Source organism: Ptychodera flava, chromosome 16 (genome assembly GCF_041260155.1).
Source record: "Ptychodera flava strain L36383 chromosome 16, AS_Pfla_20210202, whole genome shotgun sequence".
Lineage (NCBI taxonomy): Eukaryota > Metazoa > Hemichordata > Enteropneusta > Ptychoderidae > Ptychodera > Ptychodera flava.
The window spans coordinates 10,306,297-10,324,084 of record NC_091943.1 but is presented as its reverse complement, the minus strand read 5'-3'; the positions used below and the strand labels follow the sequence as shown (position 1 = coordinate 10,324,084).

Here is a 17,788-nt window from a genome sequence, read left to right as displayed (position 1 = left end):
GGCCAATTTAAATTCAAAATGGCTCATTCATTTTTGCTTGTAATTGGAAGGGGCCATTTTCACATTGGTGTTTTCAGCCTTCCCAATCACTGCAAAACATATTGCCAAGCAATCTGACATACAGTATCCTTAACTTGATAGCAGTCTTTGTGCTCACTTTGAATGAAGTTGATTTATATCTGACAAATAGCTGAAGAAGTACAGATCGATACACAAAAATGATCGGATAACCTGACCTGAAATCACCGTCAACTTTGTATTGTTAAAAAACTGGTACAAGTATTTTGGTCATTTAAATTGCCATTCTAAGAGTGAGATGGAAGGGGTATAGTATGATCTGAACAATCACATTGTGTTGCATGTATGGTTTTAATAAACTGCAAATTAAATCAATTGGAGTTATAATGGCAACCCTAAAAATCTGGTAAAAATAGTGTCAATGACACTGCTCCCATATTACAGAAATACTCAGTACTAGGTACATATATGACAATCATTCATACAGAATGGTTAGTAAGAAAATTTCACTGGAAATCAATCTTGTACCCAAGCAGAAATGAAATGCTTCACCTCATAATGACCTGGGAACCTACTTTGACAGTAATGTGATAAACAATCTCTAGAAAGATTTCTTGACCAAAAATGGCAAAAATTGCCCCAAAAATACAATATGAAAATATCACCATAATTTCTATGAATCCTATTTTGCTCATTCTTAGGAACCTGTAAACCAAATTTTAAAGCAATCACATGAAGATGGAGAAAAAAGACTTTTTGACAAAAAAGGAAAAAATAGAGGAAAAATTTATTAAAAATAGAAAACAGCCAATATTGGCATTGGCATCAAATCAGTATGGCTAAATAAATGTAGCATAAGGTACCTAAAAACCAAGTATGACAATGATCAGATGAGTAGTTCCTGAGTTCTTGATGTTTGACTGTTTTTCACCCTTTTTCTACCTCATTTGCATATTTACAAGGCTGGGGGGTTCGTTTGCACAATGGCACATCTACACCACATATAGCGTCACTACAACAAAGTAAGCTTAACGTGCAGCATTTTGCAAGTTTTTGATCTGGACAGACAGACAGACAGACAGACAGACATATTACATACAGACCTTTTTACACCATAATACCCCCTCCCAGTTGTCATATATGTATGGTAAATGGGAGCTAACGATATTTACACTGTAGAACTCACCAATAGAATACTGTGATTGTCTGGCGTCTTTGCCAGGTCTGTACCATCTAGTTTCACCTTTCCAACTTTCACTGGCAGGTATCAAACAATCCATTGTTACACTTTCCCATTGATTCACTGTGAGAATGCCATTAATTATAGATACTGGACGAGTCTTTACTTCATATGCTGAAGTTCCAAATGAATCTGTGAATTCAACAATATGAAAATAATTTGTATTACCAAGACAGATACATAACTATGTTAAGTATGTTTATTAAGATTTCCATGTTTAGACAAGTGGTGACAGTCATTAGACAAATGGTGACAGTCATTATATCATTCACATTTTCCTTTGTTGAACAAAGGAATAAGTCACGGAATACCGGTAATATGACAGAACTAAGTACCCCAAGGCAAGACAGAATTAACACAAGGCTATGGCATGTTTTTGGTATTGCACTGTATTACAAATACAAATTGTACTCCGATGCAAGTAAACTCTGGTGCATAGTAGTGATAGGAATATATGTTTAAAAGTGAAGTTTCCGACTTAATAAATTGACTAAACCCGGAATTCGAATTGACCACAGTACAAAGTCATGTGCACAGACATGCATAGACATGCGTGTATACTGCTGCTTGGGTCAACTATACTTCACCAGTGACATCTTGGAATGACCTTTGTTTTGGTCATTGATTAGCCAATCAGTAGAAGAATAAATTACGTAATTTATGGTAGAATCATTCTGCAGGCTGTGTTTCACTGCGTTTGGCCTAAAAACACGGCGGATTTCCTCAAGATGATGAGAGTAACATGTTCATCGGCATGATTTTCGAGAAGACGGTTCAATTTGTGATCCAACAAGGTACGTACAAACACACAGACAAACCGACTCAGACAGACAGATAGAAACTCTGACAGGCAGACAGATATACACATGATGACAGCACCTATGCCTTTCAGTTTACCTTCTTTTGCTATGTTCACATATGACAACTGGAAGCTAAAAGTCTATTTGCCTAACAATTTTATACTTTTTTAAGCTGTATCTTTTTGCATTTTTTTCAATAAGATGACTTGAAATTAAAAGCAAGTTATGTACAAGTTCTTACTGAAGTGTTATTACGGAACATTTTTCAAACACTGGCGACAAATATACAATTTAAATTTTAACCACTCAATAATTTTTGGCAAATCATATACCAAGAGGCTACAAGTGAGAAGAAAAAACTCAATTGATTGAATCTATCAAAGATACATTCATGTCAAAGACTGAAATAGTGACACTTTTCAAAGACAGTGTAGCTAAATAGCAGAAATCAAAAACATCTCTTAGAATACGGATGGTATCATTTTTGGTGAACAAAATGCAAAAAGATAAAGCTAACAACTTTAATAGCAATTGAAATGCATAATTCATGGCGAAGTAATTACCTTGGATACAGTTTGGTACATCAGTTGAATCCCACTTTCCAACAGTAATGTCACATGTGATAAGACCACGTCCAACCAGTGTAAAATTTGGTCTACATCTGTATTCCATCCTCAGAATAAATCCATGATTCCGTACAGCAGAGATGATGGTACGTCCCAGGTTATCAGGCTGTGGCAATGGATCGCAAGTTCCTGTCACCAATGAGAATGTTAGACGATTAAATTGCTGCACACAGTGCAGGCATTTCATTTAAAAAACCTATTGGTATACATAATATATCCTCTGCCTAGTTCCATGGTTCCAAAAAGTGTAGAGTACTCTTATCAACTGTCCATGTAGCCTACCAGCAAAGTCATTGGAGCTTCATCAGTGCCATGTTCAGTGTCTGACACAGCTAACACAAGGCAGCAGATACCATCAACCTTGAAAAATAGTGTCCATGACTCTGTGCTCCCATTTGATCATAGTAAAATTATGTAGACATGACTTGCCTCCATATTAAGAAAACTCTGGTTGATGCTGGTTAGTACTTTTTCCAGAACCTCGATTTAACACGTGATATTAGCTTTCAGTATCTTTCCAGCGCAAATCAAACATAATACAATAAGCAACCTAGCAGCTGATATAGCTCCGCTGTTTTATGTAGAGAATAACTATTTTTGATACATGTGTTGACAAAGAATGTGAAAATCTTTGATAGCTCATTTCAGTGGCCAGACAAAAAATGGCAAAAATAGCTGCAAAACATACACAATTGAAGATTTCATCATAATTTGAACATATCATATTAACATCATCCCTGAGAACATGTCAACCAAAGCTATCAGATGAGTGGTTTTAGAAACACATTTTTTGACCAAATATGATAAAAATTGCCCCAAAAATACACAATTGCAGATTTCATCATAATTTCAATACCAAATTTAAAAGCTATGAGACCAGACTAATGAGTACTTTTTCAGAAACACATTTTTTGACCAAAACTGGCAAAAAGTGCCCAAAAATACAAAATTGCAGATGCCATCATAATTGCAATCACATTTACCGGTAGTTCATCTGTAGCAACATGTACATCGAATATCACAGCTTTAAGACCAGTACTTTTTGAGAAACACATTTTTTGACAAAAAATGGCAAAAACTGCCCCAAAATTACAAAATTGTAGATTTCATCATATGGAACTTCAATATATCACATTTTGCTCATCCCTATAAACCGGTATATAACATATATCAAAGCTGGCACATAAGTGTTAAAGAAATTTTTGACCGAAAATGACAGAAATTGCCTTAAAAACACAAATTTGCATATTTCATCACAATTTGAAGAAATCTGAAATAGATCATCCCTAAGGACCTATGTAGCAAATATTAAAGCTATCTGACCCATAGTTTTGAAGATTTTTCAAGATTTTTTGACCAAACATAACAAAAATTGCCCTAAAAATACAAATTTGCATATTTCATCACAATTTGAAGAAATCCCTAAGGACCTTTGTACCTAATATCAAAGCTATCTGACCCATACTTTTGAAGATTTTTAAAGAGTTTTTGACCAAAAATGACAAAAATTGCCTTAAATATTGCCTTTTAAGGAGGCACTGAGGACCAGTGGTTAGGGTAATGGACTCACTATCGGAGGATGGTGAGTTCGAGACCCGGTTCAAGTTCCGGTAGGTCCAGAGTAACAGATTCACTGTCGAAGGACGGTGAATTTGAGACACTAGCTCGGTATTGTCCAAGTGAGTACGGCACTTTACTCCTCAGTGCTCCATTGGTGTAGTGGGTTATGGGTACCTAATCCTGTAAATGGGCAAGCGCCCGTTGGATGATGAACAAAATAAAAAATAAAAAATACAAATACAAATATACAAATTTCACCACAATTTGAACAAACTTAAGTGAGATTACCCCGAGTGATTTGCATATCAAATATTAAAGTAATCTGAGTTTCAGATTCAGAGGAGAAGGAGATTGTTGATGGAAGGACGATGGGCAGAGATGACGACAGACAACAACGGAAAATCAACCTATTTGATAAGCTCCGCGCCGCTGATAGTAGAGGTAATAAAACTATAAATTGGCTAGAAATAGAGATGAGGTCATAGTGACAGAAAATAGATTCTACATTTTAAATTTGGTTTGTGCTTTTTGTAGTCAGCACATCATTTTTTGTCTCAGCCTTCAAAATTACATAGATTCAAATTTCCATCCAATTGATCTCACTTAAATTGTCATTGACTTTTTGAATCAAACAACTCAACATGTTTCTACTTATTTCTGACTGGTGCACCTTATTATATCACTAAAAATTCCATGGAAAATATTATTGTATACGTTCATCAATTTGTAATCTACTGGCTATCTATCAGGGATGGTTCTTTCATGTAAAATTTGTTCTGAAAATCTGAAAATGCTAAATTATTTAAAATCGTTTGCATGTAAAGACAAACAATTAATTTGCATACACACAGGTAATTAGCTTCCATTTTACAATAAAGATTAGGGTTAGGGTTAACTTAGGTTAACACTTTCACCACCATGGTTTGAACCAACCTCATTATTTTCTATGGTAAAGATGGACTTCTAGAGAGAGATAATGGGAGTTAAAGGAATAAACATGTTGTCCTGTCAAAAGGTTTAAAACATGCGATGCAAATCACATCCAATCATTCTGATTAAAACTTATTAGATAAATAAAGGATTATCAAGGTACAAATAAGATTTGAAATTTACAGACAAACCATTCAAGATTGCATGGTCAATCCTACTGAAAGCAGTAATTCAAACATGTCTATGAAATGCAATCTTTTTCTAACAGAGAAGCTATTTGTTATAATTGCAGATAAGTCCAAGCGTTGTCCGTTAGTCACCAACTGCCAACACCAAAACAAATTTTACTTGCCAAACTTCATCCCAACCAATCACCAGGAATGGTTTTGCCAAATTTAATATATTTATGTCAGCTCCACAAGAAGCATGATCCAACATTAAATGCACCAGTCTGATGATCACGTGAATGCATAAACTCACAAGTAATAGGTATAAACACACATGATGTGCTCTCATTTTGATTGCAATCTTGCTCTGCAATCATTTATCAAGCAAGGTAACCCCTAGGAAAATACCAAAAAATTTGGGATATGGGCTATTTCAATGAAAAGCATAAAATTCACACTTCAAATTACGGCAAAGGCAAATAGTAAAGCAATCTGACCAGTAGTTTCTGAGTTCTAAGTTTTTACCATTTTACACAGTTTAACCTTATTTATAGAGTGTGAAATTGCAACTCTCAAATCTCCATGCATGTCAGATATCAAAGCAAAATTGTAGCAGTTTTTGAGAAGATACAGTATATGGTCAGCCAGACATGTCGGACATACAGATACTGGTACACATACATACAGGTGAACTTCTATCATCACATACACACAACAAAACAGAAGCAAAAAATGGTAACGCAAAAAGTAAACACAAACAAAGATCCTATGCTTTGAAAGGACAGGAAGAGCTTACAATGACATTGATCTACTATAATAGCGACTTACGGACACATGATGTAACAGTTTGTCCTCCACTCCACAAACCATCAACTGTACACTGTCTTGTTTCTGAGCCAATCATCAACATTGTATCATCTATGCAAGCAAATTTGATAACATCACCAAAGGAGTATGAATCTGAACCAACTTCCAAAGTGACACCATATCCAGTCTCTGGCTCATTACATGTAATTTCTGTGTACAAATGAAACTAGAATTATTCCATTGAGTAATTTACCGCCAGCCGCAGTCACTGGACAGGCTGCTTTTCAAGAGGATGAACATCTCTATTACTGTAACAGAAGGAATAAAACTGTGAAATAAAAACGGCCTGCATTAATTTTCTGTTGGATGTTACTGCTTGAACTGCCAGTTTATTGCTTCACTATTTCCACATTTATTTTTATTTTTCATCAGTAACTGATCAATAAAATGAATTTTGTTGACTTCAATTTTGGGTGAAAGTATAAATTTTGCTCAACAGCGTTTTTTTCTCACTTTGTAGACAGCTCAGGCAACTCATGACTTGGTGTAAAACTATGTAAATTTTACAAATTTGTAACAAAATATATGATACTATTTCAAAAAACTCAATGCCATAAGAATGACAAACGTCTAAATACGGGTACACTGAGAAGCCAGCATCACATGAAAAAGAAATGCTTAACATATGGTTTGCTTAGATTCAATTTTTATGGCTAAAGGTGACCGGCCAGCTGTTAAAACACAAGAACACGACTGAACTTTGACATGGAGTAAGAAGAGTTTCAGTACATAAATCATAAGTTTATGCTCTAAGTATTTGGTGACAAGAATTCGTTTTGTGAAATAGATGAACACTGTGCATGCATCCAATACTCAAATTATCTTCACAGAATTGTCATGACACGTAAATGGGTAATGGTTACCACATAAAATACTAAATTTTAACATTGATGTAATGGAAACTGGATTTTTTCTTTGAGGAACACTGTTAGTCAGTGATACTTGATACTTGATCGTGGTATGTTCACTATGGTATATTATTAATCCGAATTGTCGAATCTTCAGGTTGTACTTGTAATTTGCTGTGTGTATACATGTGTGACATTGTTGGTTGGCCAATCTCAGAGGAAATTACAAAGTGTGACAAAAATTGGGTCAATCTCATTTTAAAATGACATTCTGCTCTGTTCAATCACAAATAACCTTTGCACTACATTTATAAAAGTTAACTTCAATGATGGAACTCTTACTTTGACATTTTGGCAGTGGGTCAGTCCATGTACCATCAGCAAGGCATGTCAGTGTACTCACACCAATCAAATGATATCCCATAGTACATTGGAATGTGATTTCGGTGTTGTAGGTTGTTGAATATTGGCCCATCATTTTAAGAGTTGGTGACATGATTTCTATTTCAGGACATGATACAGCTGAGAAAATGGAAATAAAGATACCTTAGCAATACAAGGAAATTCACTTGAGCACCAAAGTACATTATCTTAACTTTAAAAAAAATTTTAATACTAGTTTTGTTTTAATGTCAATTGGAATTTCTTGTTCTACTCCCCCAACCATGTTGAGATACACATTATTCAACTTGTCGACTCAGTTTGTGTATGTACTGACTGCATTTTTGTTGTTGACAAGTGGTCCAGACTAGAATTTAAATGTAAATGATAACAATACATTTTACATATAAAACACTTTGTTGAAAAGCTAAATAGCGGATGATTCAACCAGCTTTCAGGAGGAGAACAAGAACTTGCAATTGACATAGAAAATGAAAATAATGAAAAAATCATTAAAAGAGTTACTGACCCTTAGGGCAAACCAATTTAGTGAAGAAGATAGAGAAGTTGTATGAATAAGACATTAAATAAAAAAGAATGCCTCAACTGAGTGTTGAGATAATACACAACAGAGGTGCCATGCTATCTGGCCAGAGACTGAAGCTAATAAAGATGATCTAGTGGTTAATCTACACAAGGAGCAAACAAAGACTGTTATCTACACCCGGTAGATGAAGAGAAGTGAAAACAAGCAAACCGTAACTGATGTGGGTCTGCTGTTTTGAACTCCACTGTAAAGCAATGTTGAGCCTATCAAATAGGTAGTTGTCCGTTGTCGTTCATAAACTGTTCGCATTTTAAAGCTTCTTGCATATGCAAGTCTTTAGGACCAGTTTTCTCATATTTGGTCAAAGCATTGTTTCTTGCTGTTCATATAGCCTTGCAATTCATAAGTTACTTTCCTAGGGACATCCTTTTAGGTTATGAAAAATTAGCATAAACTTTGCAAACTTAAACTTTTGACAATTTTCCTGGTTTTTTTTGCGCAATTCTCTTCCAAAACATGCTCTCTCAAACTGTTTGTCATAAACCGATCATATTTGGGATGACCCATCTTAGTTTTTTTAAAGTATGATGAAATTTGCATATGCAAATTTTGAGGGCTAGATTTTTCATTTTCAGTCAACACATTATTTACTCCTTGCTATGAAGCAATTCATTCAAGGTATGGCGGCGTTCATTGTGTAAGTGGATACAAAACAGGCAACACGCGGGCACACACTCCAGAAAATGCCACTTTTTAGTTTTCCTCGGCCGCAAAAACACAGACAGACTGCCAAGCGGTCAGCGTGAAGTTGCTGCCGATCGAACGCTGTGGTTATATTCAAAGTTTAACGCGACGGGAAGACAATTTTTTAGGAAATTCGAGCGTTTGTGGTGGGGAATCAATGACCGTTGGCGATTTGAACCGACCCTCAATCAAAAGCTTGTATAAACTCTGTTTGCAGGATTAGCAAAAGGTGACAAAAGGTTGAGATCAGTTTGTGTTATTAATGTTATAGAAATCAAACATCCTACTGGCCAAGTGTTTGACTGGGAGGAGAACTCCACTAATGCGAGAACCTGGGATTGAAAGTGCGGCTTTAACGATTTTTTATATATCAAAGACAAATCAATAATAATGTATGATTACACAGGTGGTAAGTGAACAACAGAGCTGAGAAATCTACCCTATGCAAAGACACCAGCCTTTCGGCTTGGGTGTTACATTGCTTTTCTACTCTACCTTGGCATACATGTGTACGCTGATCACTCCATGATCCATCTGCCTGGCAAAACGTTATAAACTCATCTGGTAACATTTTGAAGCCAGGCTCACAGTCAATAGTGACAATGGTTCCATAAGAAAAGTCAAAGCCATCTGTAAATGCATGGTCAGGTATATTTGGACTTCCACATGATATTCCTACAAGACATTAGAGCAAATTTAAATGTACAAAATAACTATCACACAACGTTTCATCATACATAAAAGACAGGACACTCAAGCATGTCAATGAGGATTGGACATATGTGACCAACTGTTAACATAGATAAACAGTTGAGTGGACAAACAAATGATACCAAATACCAGTCAATGGTAGGCTGGTATGGGCTGGTCAGCTTGACTGGCAATTGCATAGATGAGATTTTCAATATGAGGAACTGGTGCACATAGGATAGTCTGATGCGGAATGATGTCTGGAAAGGGCGAGCTGAAGTTCCATGTGAAATGAATGAAATTTTTATTCTTAAGTCTCTTTAAAGCCAGACAAGCATTTTAGTCATATAAATACGGTATGCATCTTTTGAAGTATAGTTGCTATGTCACTGTCTCTAGTTCACACTGTGTTGTAAATTGTTCTATCAAGATTTAGGAGAGTTCTCCTGAGCAGAGTCATAATTTAATTGCTGGTACTTTTGTTGACCTCAATAAATTTACGTAATGTGGCACATTTTTTTTTCCAATTTCCAAAGAATGAAAGTACACAAATAACATTATGGGATACGCAGGTATTAGACATAATCATGAAGTGAAGATACATGAAAAGAAAATACTCACTCCAACATGAATTATCAACCTGTGACCATGTTCCATCTGCCTGACAAGTAACATGAGACTTAGATCCAATTAAATGATATCCTTCATGGCAAGTAAATTCTACAGTTGATTGAATCTCAGCAATACCAACAACATCCTCCTCAGCAAATCGATATTCACGAAATGCCAGCATTAAGGATTTATCACAACCAACAGAATCTGAAATATGTAGCACAAATTTTAAGATTAAGGAAAGCAATTTGGTAAGCTTGTATGCACACATACTCACTTGTTCATTTTATAATTGGATTCAAAACGAACAAATGGGACATAAATAAAATTACCTTTGATACAGAAAGTAATGCTACACTGTACCAGATCTAAAATTGGTTTGGAAAAATAGACCTTAAGTGGTAAGATATTTGCTGTTGGAAAAATATACATTAACATAAATACAGTTTATCTCATAAAAATGTAATGTCTCCATGTAAAAAACTTACGATGTATGAAAATTAAGGTAGAGTTGATCACAATTAAAATGTTATAACACAGGAGGTGGCCTACGTGTCCGTCCCAAGGGGTGGGTAGGTATTTCGTTGTATTACTAAATTAAATAAACTTTGAATGATCTTAGGGACCGTCTCAGATTGTCGCAGAAGTTCAAAAAGCGAAATTCATTCGTTTAGGGGGGAGGGGTTTGACCTCCATTCAATTAGTGAACTTCACCTTCGCACTTTTATTTTGTGATCACAAGTTTTCGTGTGTTTGTTTTAAATTGAAGAAAAACTGCACACTCGTGCCAACAGATTTGTAACTGTTTCCATTTCCGATAGTAACATTTCATTCATCAAATTATACAAAGACAAAAAGTATCATTTTTTTAAAGATGTGCTATTTATAAGCGTCTGCTCTAACCACTAGGTGTCTTTATTCTCACTTGTTATGCACCTTGTCATAGTCGTTTTAATATGATTGAATATGCCTGGGCCCCCTTGTCAAAGTTTCTCGCTTATTTACCGCCCCTACCAAGTACAAATTGCGTGTTCACAAAGACAAAGAACAGCACAAGAGATGCAAAAAGGGAAAGTAAAATAAAATGAAACTTTTATGCGGTAAAATGTCCTGTTAGTACTCAAATATGATCGATTACTTTAATTGTAATATGGCAAGGGGAATACGTCTTTAGTAGCTATAGCAAAATGCAACATTGTACTCTCAGGCAGACATGAACATTTCGCACTTTTGAAGTTTCGTTTAGGGGGAGGGGTTTCGATCTAAACGAAGGAATTTTCGTTTCTTGAACTTCTGCGACAATCTGAGACGGTCCCCTTAGGGAGATTTAGCCGACTGTTCTGTCTCAGGCCTCTCAGCTAGGCGACTGATGCCGTATGTTGTGGGTTCGAATCCGAAGTGGAGATTTAGCCGACTGGTTCTGTTCAGGCCTCTCAGCTAGGCGACTGATGCCGTATGTTGTGGGTTCGAATCCGATTGAAAACTATCCGTATTGAAATATGTCAGAGTTACAGCTTTAAATAAAAAATTGTAACAAAATGGCTGCATGGTGGCCATATCGTATCACAAAAGAAATTTATGTGCATATATATGACACAGGTCAATGTCCTTGTAACAAGAGTGAATGGTATTGGTTGGATTATGTCCAAGTTATGGCTCGGATATGAAAACATTGTAATAAAATGGCCACTAGGCTGCCATATTCGATCATATCATGAAAGCAATTGACGTGCCTATGTATGACATAGATCAATGTCCTTGTACCAACTTTGAATAAAATCTGTCAAGACATGTCTGTGTTATGGCCCTAGACATGAAAAAATTGTGACAAAATGGCAGCCTTGTGGCCATATTGGATTATAAACAAATCGACGTGCATATGTATGACATAGATCAATGTCCTTGTACCAACTTTGAATAAAATGGTCAAGACATGTCTGCGTTATGGCCCTAGACATGAAAAAATACCGCAATTATACGGTGTTGCTCAAATTTGATCAGCATTGGTATATCATAGTACCAGTATGGTACCAAAGATCAACAATAAATATTGTTCATATCTGTTCAGTGTAGGAAAATTCTATGTTGATGTTATAACAATGATTTCTGCACAGTAGAACCAGAAAAACAACTGAACAAGAATATTTTAAACCAGAAAAAAAAATGACAAAAGTAAATAAGGTCTGAAACTTTAGGTACTGGAGGTCAACTTTAGCAACATGCATAGCAGAAACAATTAGTCCCTCTTAGTTGGACCATAGACAGTCTTCCCCCTCTTCTGTCTATGGTTTGAGCTGGTCTGTTAATATGTACCGTAACAGTTCATAAACAATGACAGGAAATGACTCAAGCCTGTTTCAGACACTGCATGCCATCACTCCTGCACATTTGCAGGATTTCCCTTTTTCTTACCTCATTTGCACATTTTTGACGCTGACATGTTCATTTGAACAAATTCACATCTCAACCCCTGCATCTACCTGTACACCAAATACTGAGATGGTAGCTTTGGCGGTATGGGAGCCTTTTGTGTGACGGACATACATCCGCACATACATACCCACAAATATACAGACATACAGACGCCACTGACTCATTACAGGGATAGAAATACTTTTTATTTCTTGTGGCAAAAGTTTGCCACCGGATATAAAATCAGGTGGCAATTATGAAAAATCTGGTGGCAGTTTAAACACATCATGTGATCGGTCTAATACAACATTTTGTCATTGCCACATACTCATTCTAATTTATAAATTCTTGAAAATATGGTGAGTACCGTCACAAAAATCAACCCATACTGCAGGCCTCGAAAAAATTTTTTCAAACTTACTAACAGTGGGACACGTGAATTTCATTTTTACTTGCCCAAGAGGAAAATTACTTGCCCTAAATTTCTAATAACTGTATTAGTAATTTGTAACAGAGAGCAAGAGTTTGGCCATATGAAGTGAACTCAAAGAGGGAAAAACATATTCAAACATGAACTACATTCTTGTTAAAATGAAGGACTATTACCAAATCTGAAATGTCGCAGAAGAAATGTGAGAATACTTTAGTTTTTTCTGTAGATTTGGCCATCTAGAAATTTTTGAATTTGGAATTTTTCCACAACCTAATCCAAATTAAAATCTTTGCATAAGAGTAATAAGATTGTGTGATTTACAATATGCAAGGCTGGCTGCTGCTCTTTATTATCAAGCTGAGATCACAAACAACTGCTCTGCTAGTGTTTATCTGCCAATGCATATGCACATGTACATCTGCAACCCTTTTACCTGAGCACAGCCGTCTTTCAAAGTTTTATTTTGATAAATGTATTCGTCAAGAGAGCAGATTCAAGTTTTCGTTTTCGTTCTCTTCAGTGCAGATTTGTTTTTTGTGAGTGAGAGCCGATCCCTAACAACCAAGGTCACGTAATTTGAAACTGTCTGCATCTCATGCAAGTATACGTAGCTGCAATATGTGGCCTCCTTGGTCGACTGAGCCCGTTTCGACTATGATGTAAACTTGTACTTTTTCAACTGGGGGTTGATTTATGTTGAACAGTAAGCATTGCCGAGATCCATGGCTTCGAATAAGTTTAGTTTACATACATTTACCAAGCACATGGTACAATTACACTATCGAAGCCGATCGACTGTCATACGACTCATACACTGAGGCACTTGCACAAAGAGAATGGCAACCACTGTCAAGAGCATACCACTTTACGGCACACATACAAAACAGTGAGAGTTCACTCCGTGTCGTCGGAGAGAACATGTCGCAAAACTCTATTTTTACGACTTTTTGTGTTTACAACAGCAAGAACGATTATTTTGCGATGTTGGCCGGATTTTCAAGGTTTTCAGAAAAAACTTCTGAGAGTTGAAGGACTTACAATGATTGTAGGCGTGTACAGACCTAATGAAATACGTTTTCAAGCTTGAATTGTCCAGAGCTTAGTTAATTCAACCGCTAGTGCACTTGCCCGTCGGACGGGAAGCATATTGATTTTACTTGCCCGAACGCAAAATTCACTAGCCACGGGCGTCGGGCGATAGGAATTTTTGAGCCCGTACTGGCTAATGAATTGCAAGTATTTATTGTTATTTAATTCATGCAGGCTGCAGTTTGGCTTTGTTTTCAAAATGTCACAACATGCTTTTATCTTGTGCCGTATGACTGCATATGCGGCTATCACAGAGGGCAACAACATGTCAAGTGTACAAAAGCTGCTGTCATCGATATGGAGATTAGCCAATCACAAGTTTGGATTCACGCTGTGTTTTCATCCAGGCCAAAATGTCGCAATTAGTTCGGGTTTTTTTGGAGTTTTTCCGCTGTCAGACAACGCGTGTTCCTTCAGTGTTCCTTCATTCAAGCAGTAGGATCGATGACATGATGACCCAAAATTTAGTGGCAGAAAAATACCACCAGAAAAAATTGTGGTGGCAGATTGACAGTTTTGGTGGCAAATGCCACCATTGCCACCGATTATTTCGATCACTGCATTATATAAGCTCTTTTTGGTATTTATATACAAAACGAAATATGAGCTAAAAATCAAAACAAAATGGCCACCATGCAGCCATACATGTATTAGATTGTAATGTGAAACAAATCGACATGCATATGTATAAAATGGGTGAATGTTCTTGTACCAACTTTGAAAGAAATCGGTTCAAACGTATGAGAAATGCTTGGTGACGGACTTGCGGACACAAACACGCACAGACATGACCAAACTCACTAGCCCCCATGGACTACGTCTGTGGGGACTAATAATCTAGCAAAGAAAACAAGCCATTATTATCAACCAACCATATTGTTAGTCAATAGAGCTAAAATTGAAAGGAAATGTTTAAGTTAAAAATTTCTTCCTACCATCTACTATATCTGTCAAGAAACAGCTGAAAAAAGTGTCAATTTCTTTGTACAGATCTTTCTTGTAATTCTTTGTAGAATCACACAGGAAAAAACATATCAACTTCTTTCTTTCCCTGAAATCCTTGAGTAAGTGCAATTCGCTATTATTCAACAACATTTCTTCAGTATCAGTCATAATTTTTGTCTTTCTGTTATGAACTGATCACATTTGAATAGAAAATGTTCCAATATCTCATCTTCTTATAACTGTACCATAACTTTCCACTTAAAATGTTTCACATCCCCAAAAATGCTGTTTTAAAATTCATATTCACTAAAAAATTCAGCTGATTTTGTGGATGAACCCATTGTTCATCAAAAAACCTCAACTGAATTTTTGCAAATCAGCTGAAATTTTCAGCTGAATGGCATTTTCTTGTAATTTCTACAAAATCAGCTAAATCTTTGTCTAAAGACAAGATATGCTGCTAATTTTTCAAAAATTATCTAAAAATCCAGCTGATTATTCTGTTAAAAAGAAATTTCCCCAGAATTTTTTGCCGGGAAAATCAGCTGAAAAATCGGCTGATATTTTGACAGATTAATGTGATCCCCAGAAAGTTAAGCTGAATTTTACGCTGATCACGTACTTTTGGAATGGGGAGGTACAAATTCTAGGGTCACAAATTTAAATTTAATGTTACATTTGTAAACTTCCTACCAACATACACTCATGACATTATATGCATACAAGTAAGAGTGATCTTATTTTTTGGATTTAAGAATTCCAAAATTAGTTCAGATTCTGTTAAGAGTGGTTCATGTCAGAGAAATTTGCAAAATTAATCATGCATATTTTTCTACCGGTAGAATACCACACTGATTTAGATGAAATTGATGAAAATGGTTGCTAATAATTGAATATGATATAGTGGTGTATATGTCATCCAACATTTATAAATGGTGGTATTATGTACCAGTATATAACAAAGTATAAAAGTTTGCAAACTATACTGAGTTTTAGACTTGTTATAAAAATTTCATGGATGCAATACTAGGAACGATAACAAAAATATATGAACTCACCTTCCACTCTGACACATTTTGGCACTGGATCACTCCAATTGCCTGTACTCATACAGCTAACCTCTTGTGCACCAACAAGTACATATCCATCCGTGCAGTTGAAGATGGCATGCAGGCCAAATTCCGTGCTTGCTGGTAGCTTTATCTCTAAGTTGCCATTTTCAGGGTATGGTAGGGTTGAACACACAGGAAGAATCTCTGAAAATAGAATCAGGGTCAGAAACAAACTCTGATGATATTAGCACATAAAAACCATCATACTTGTGAATGCTGAACAAACAAAAATACATTAATCATATCATTCCATTTCTGTAAAATGATAAATAACATCATTGATGTTCTCTTCCTAAATTTCATTTATTATTGCCTAGTAAAGCCAGACAAAAGAATAAATTTTTCTGGCAAAGTCGCACAGACAGTCTGCAAATATTTTCACAAATCATATCAAATAAATCTATGAGATTGAATGGTTAGTACTGTAAGTACCGACAAACATACAGTATGATAACTACCCGATATAAATAGTGAATTTATTCACTTCGTAGTGATCAAGAACACAATGGCTGATGAGGTATTCAATTCAAAGGAATAAGTCACTGCATTTATTGATATTTTTGTCTCATCTTCTTTGCATGGGCATCTGTTCACCAGGTGTTAAAGTACGGTATATTGGGCATGTACATGGTGCATGTGGTGTCATCTTTGTGCGGGGTTGTTGACTGTGTTTCCCTCTCTCTTTCCTTTCCCTTTTTTCTTCTTGCTTTGTTGTCCTTTTGTGGCTTTTGTTTTCTCCCCTTCTTTGCAGGCCCCATGTGTGTGTGCATATACCTCCCAGCGTCACGCTAACAAGGGTTAGGTTTGTGTTAGTAGATATTGGGTATGCACGTTGGTTATAGCATCAAGAGTTTTTTTTAAGGGCTACTAGATGGTGAAAGAGATTTTTCAGCTGTGCTGAGGACAGCATTACTGTATTTGACCATGTACGTACAGTGAGCTACGCGGTGATTATGGGGTATCAAAGCAATGAGGCTTTTGGTTCGTGAGAAGCGATAAGGCTTCACATAAAAAAAGTTAAGACATATGTGCCAATAGAACAAGTGCGCTGTATTACAGTATGTCATGGTCTTGAGTTTTAAACATGGTTTCAAAGGTAGTAAATATAGTTATCAAAACAAGCCAACAATTGTATGGACATACATACAGACAGACTGACATACATGTACACAGACTGGCACAGAGTGATAACGATGGCCCTCAAGAAGTGTGCCTTGGCCCATGGAGAGTGATAAAGATATAACAAACAGCTGAATGTAATGATAAAATAGCTAAATATAGGCCTAAAAGCACTGAGGGTGAATATGTTACAGCAATTTGATTAGTTTCTTTTCCTTTTCTACTTCTGTGATAATTTTTAAGACAATCAATCTGCAAGGCAGTTTATGCATGTATTGACAAATATGTTATCTTTTACAAGCACACAGCAAACTGTTGTTGATTTTTCATTTACAATATTTGACAAAGATTGAAATACATAACATGCAACCAATGTTTACATTTAGCCAGTACACCAGATACATGGAGAGATTTCAACAAACAATCATTAACTCAGAAACCCTACAGGGAAAAGTAAACATTGTTTTCTTCCAGAACAACTGGTGCATCCACATTTGGAACAACTTACAAACTTTAACCAATTACACAAGGATGATGACACATAAGAGATAAAGTTAAGAAATTAAACTGTGGTGAACTTGACTATTGCTTTCAAATCCTTACCTGACATCTTAAACTAAAATACACTGTATGGTTAATTGCGCGCAA

At 36.0% G+C, this 17,788-nt stretch overlaps 1 protein-coding gene across 4 annotated transcripts in view; it reads right to left on the bottom strand.

Annotated features, from left to right (window-relative positions):
• Positions 1 to 17,788, bottom strand: part of LOC139152787 (sushi, von Willebrand factor type A, EGF and pentraxin domain-containing protein 1-like) — a 60,274-nt gene that overhangs the window by 32,331 nt on the left and 10,155 nt on the right. For all 4 annotated transcript variants that reach the window (XM_070726123.1, XM_070726121.1, XM_070726120.1 and 1 more), the window contains 7 exons: positions 15,968 to 16,165; positions 10,040 to 10,237; positions 9,224 to 9,403; positions 7,399 to 7,578; positions 6,170 to 6,358; positions 2,622 to 2,813; positions 1,205 to 1,390 (listed from right to left, as the gene is read on the bottom strand). In XM_070726123.1, the coding sequence (XP_070582224.1) occupies positions 1,205 to 1,390; positions 2,622 to 2,813; positions 6,170 to 6,358; positions 7,399 to 7,578; positions 9,224 to 9,403; positions 10,040 to 10,237; positions 15,968 to 16,165 (1,323 nt within the window). The remainder of the gene's footprint in view (positions 1 to 1,204; positions 1,391 to 2,621; positions 2,814 to 6,169; positions 6,359 to 7,398; positions 7,579 to 9,223; positions 9,404 to 10,039; positions 10,238 to 15,967; positions 16,166 to 17,788) is intronic.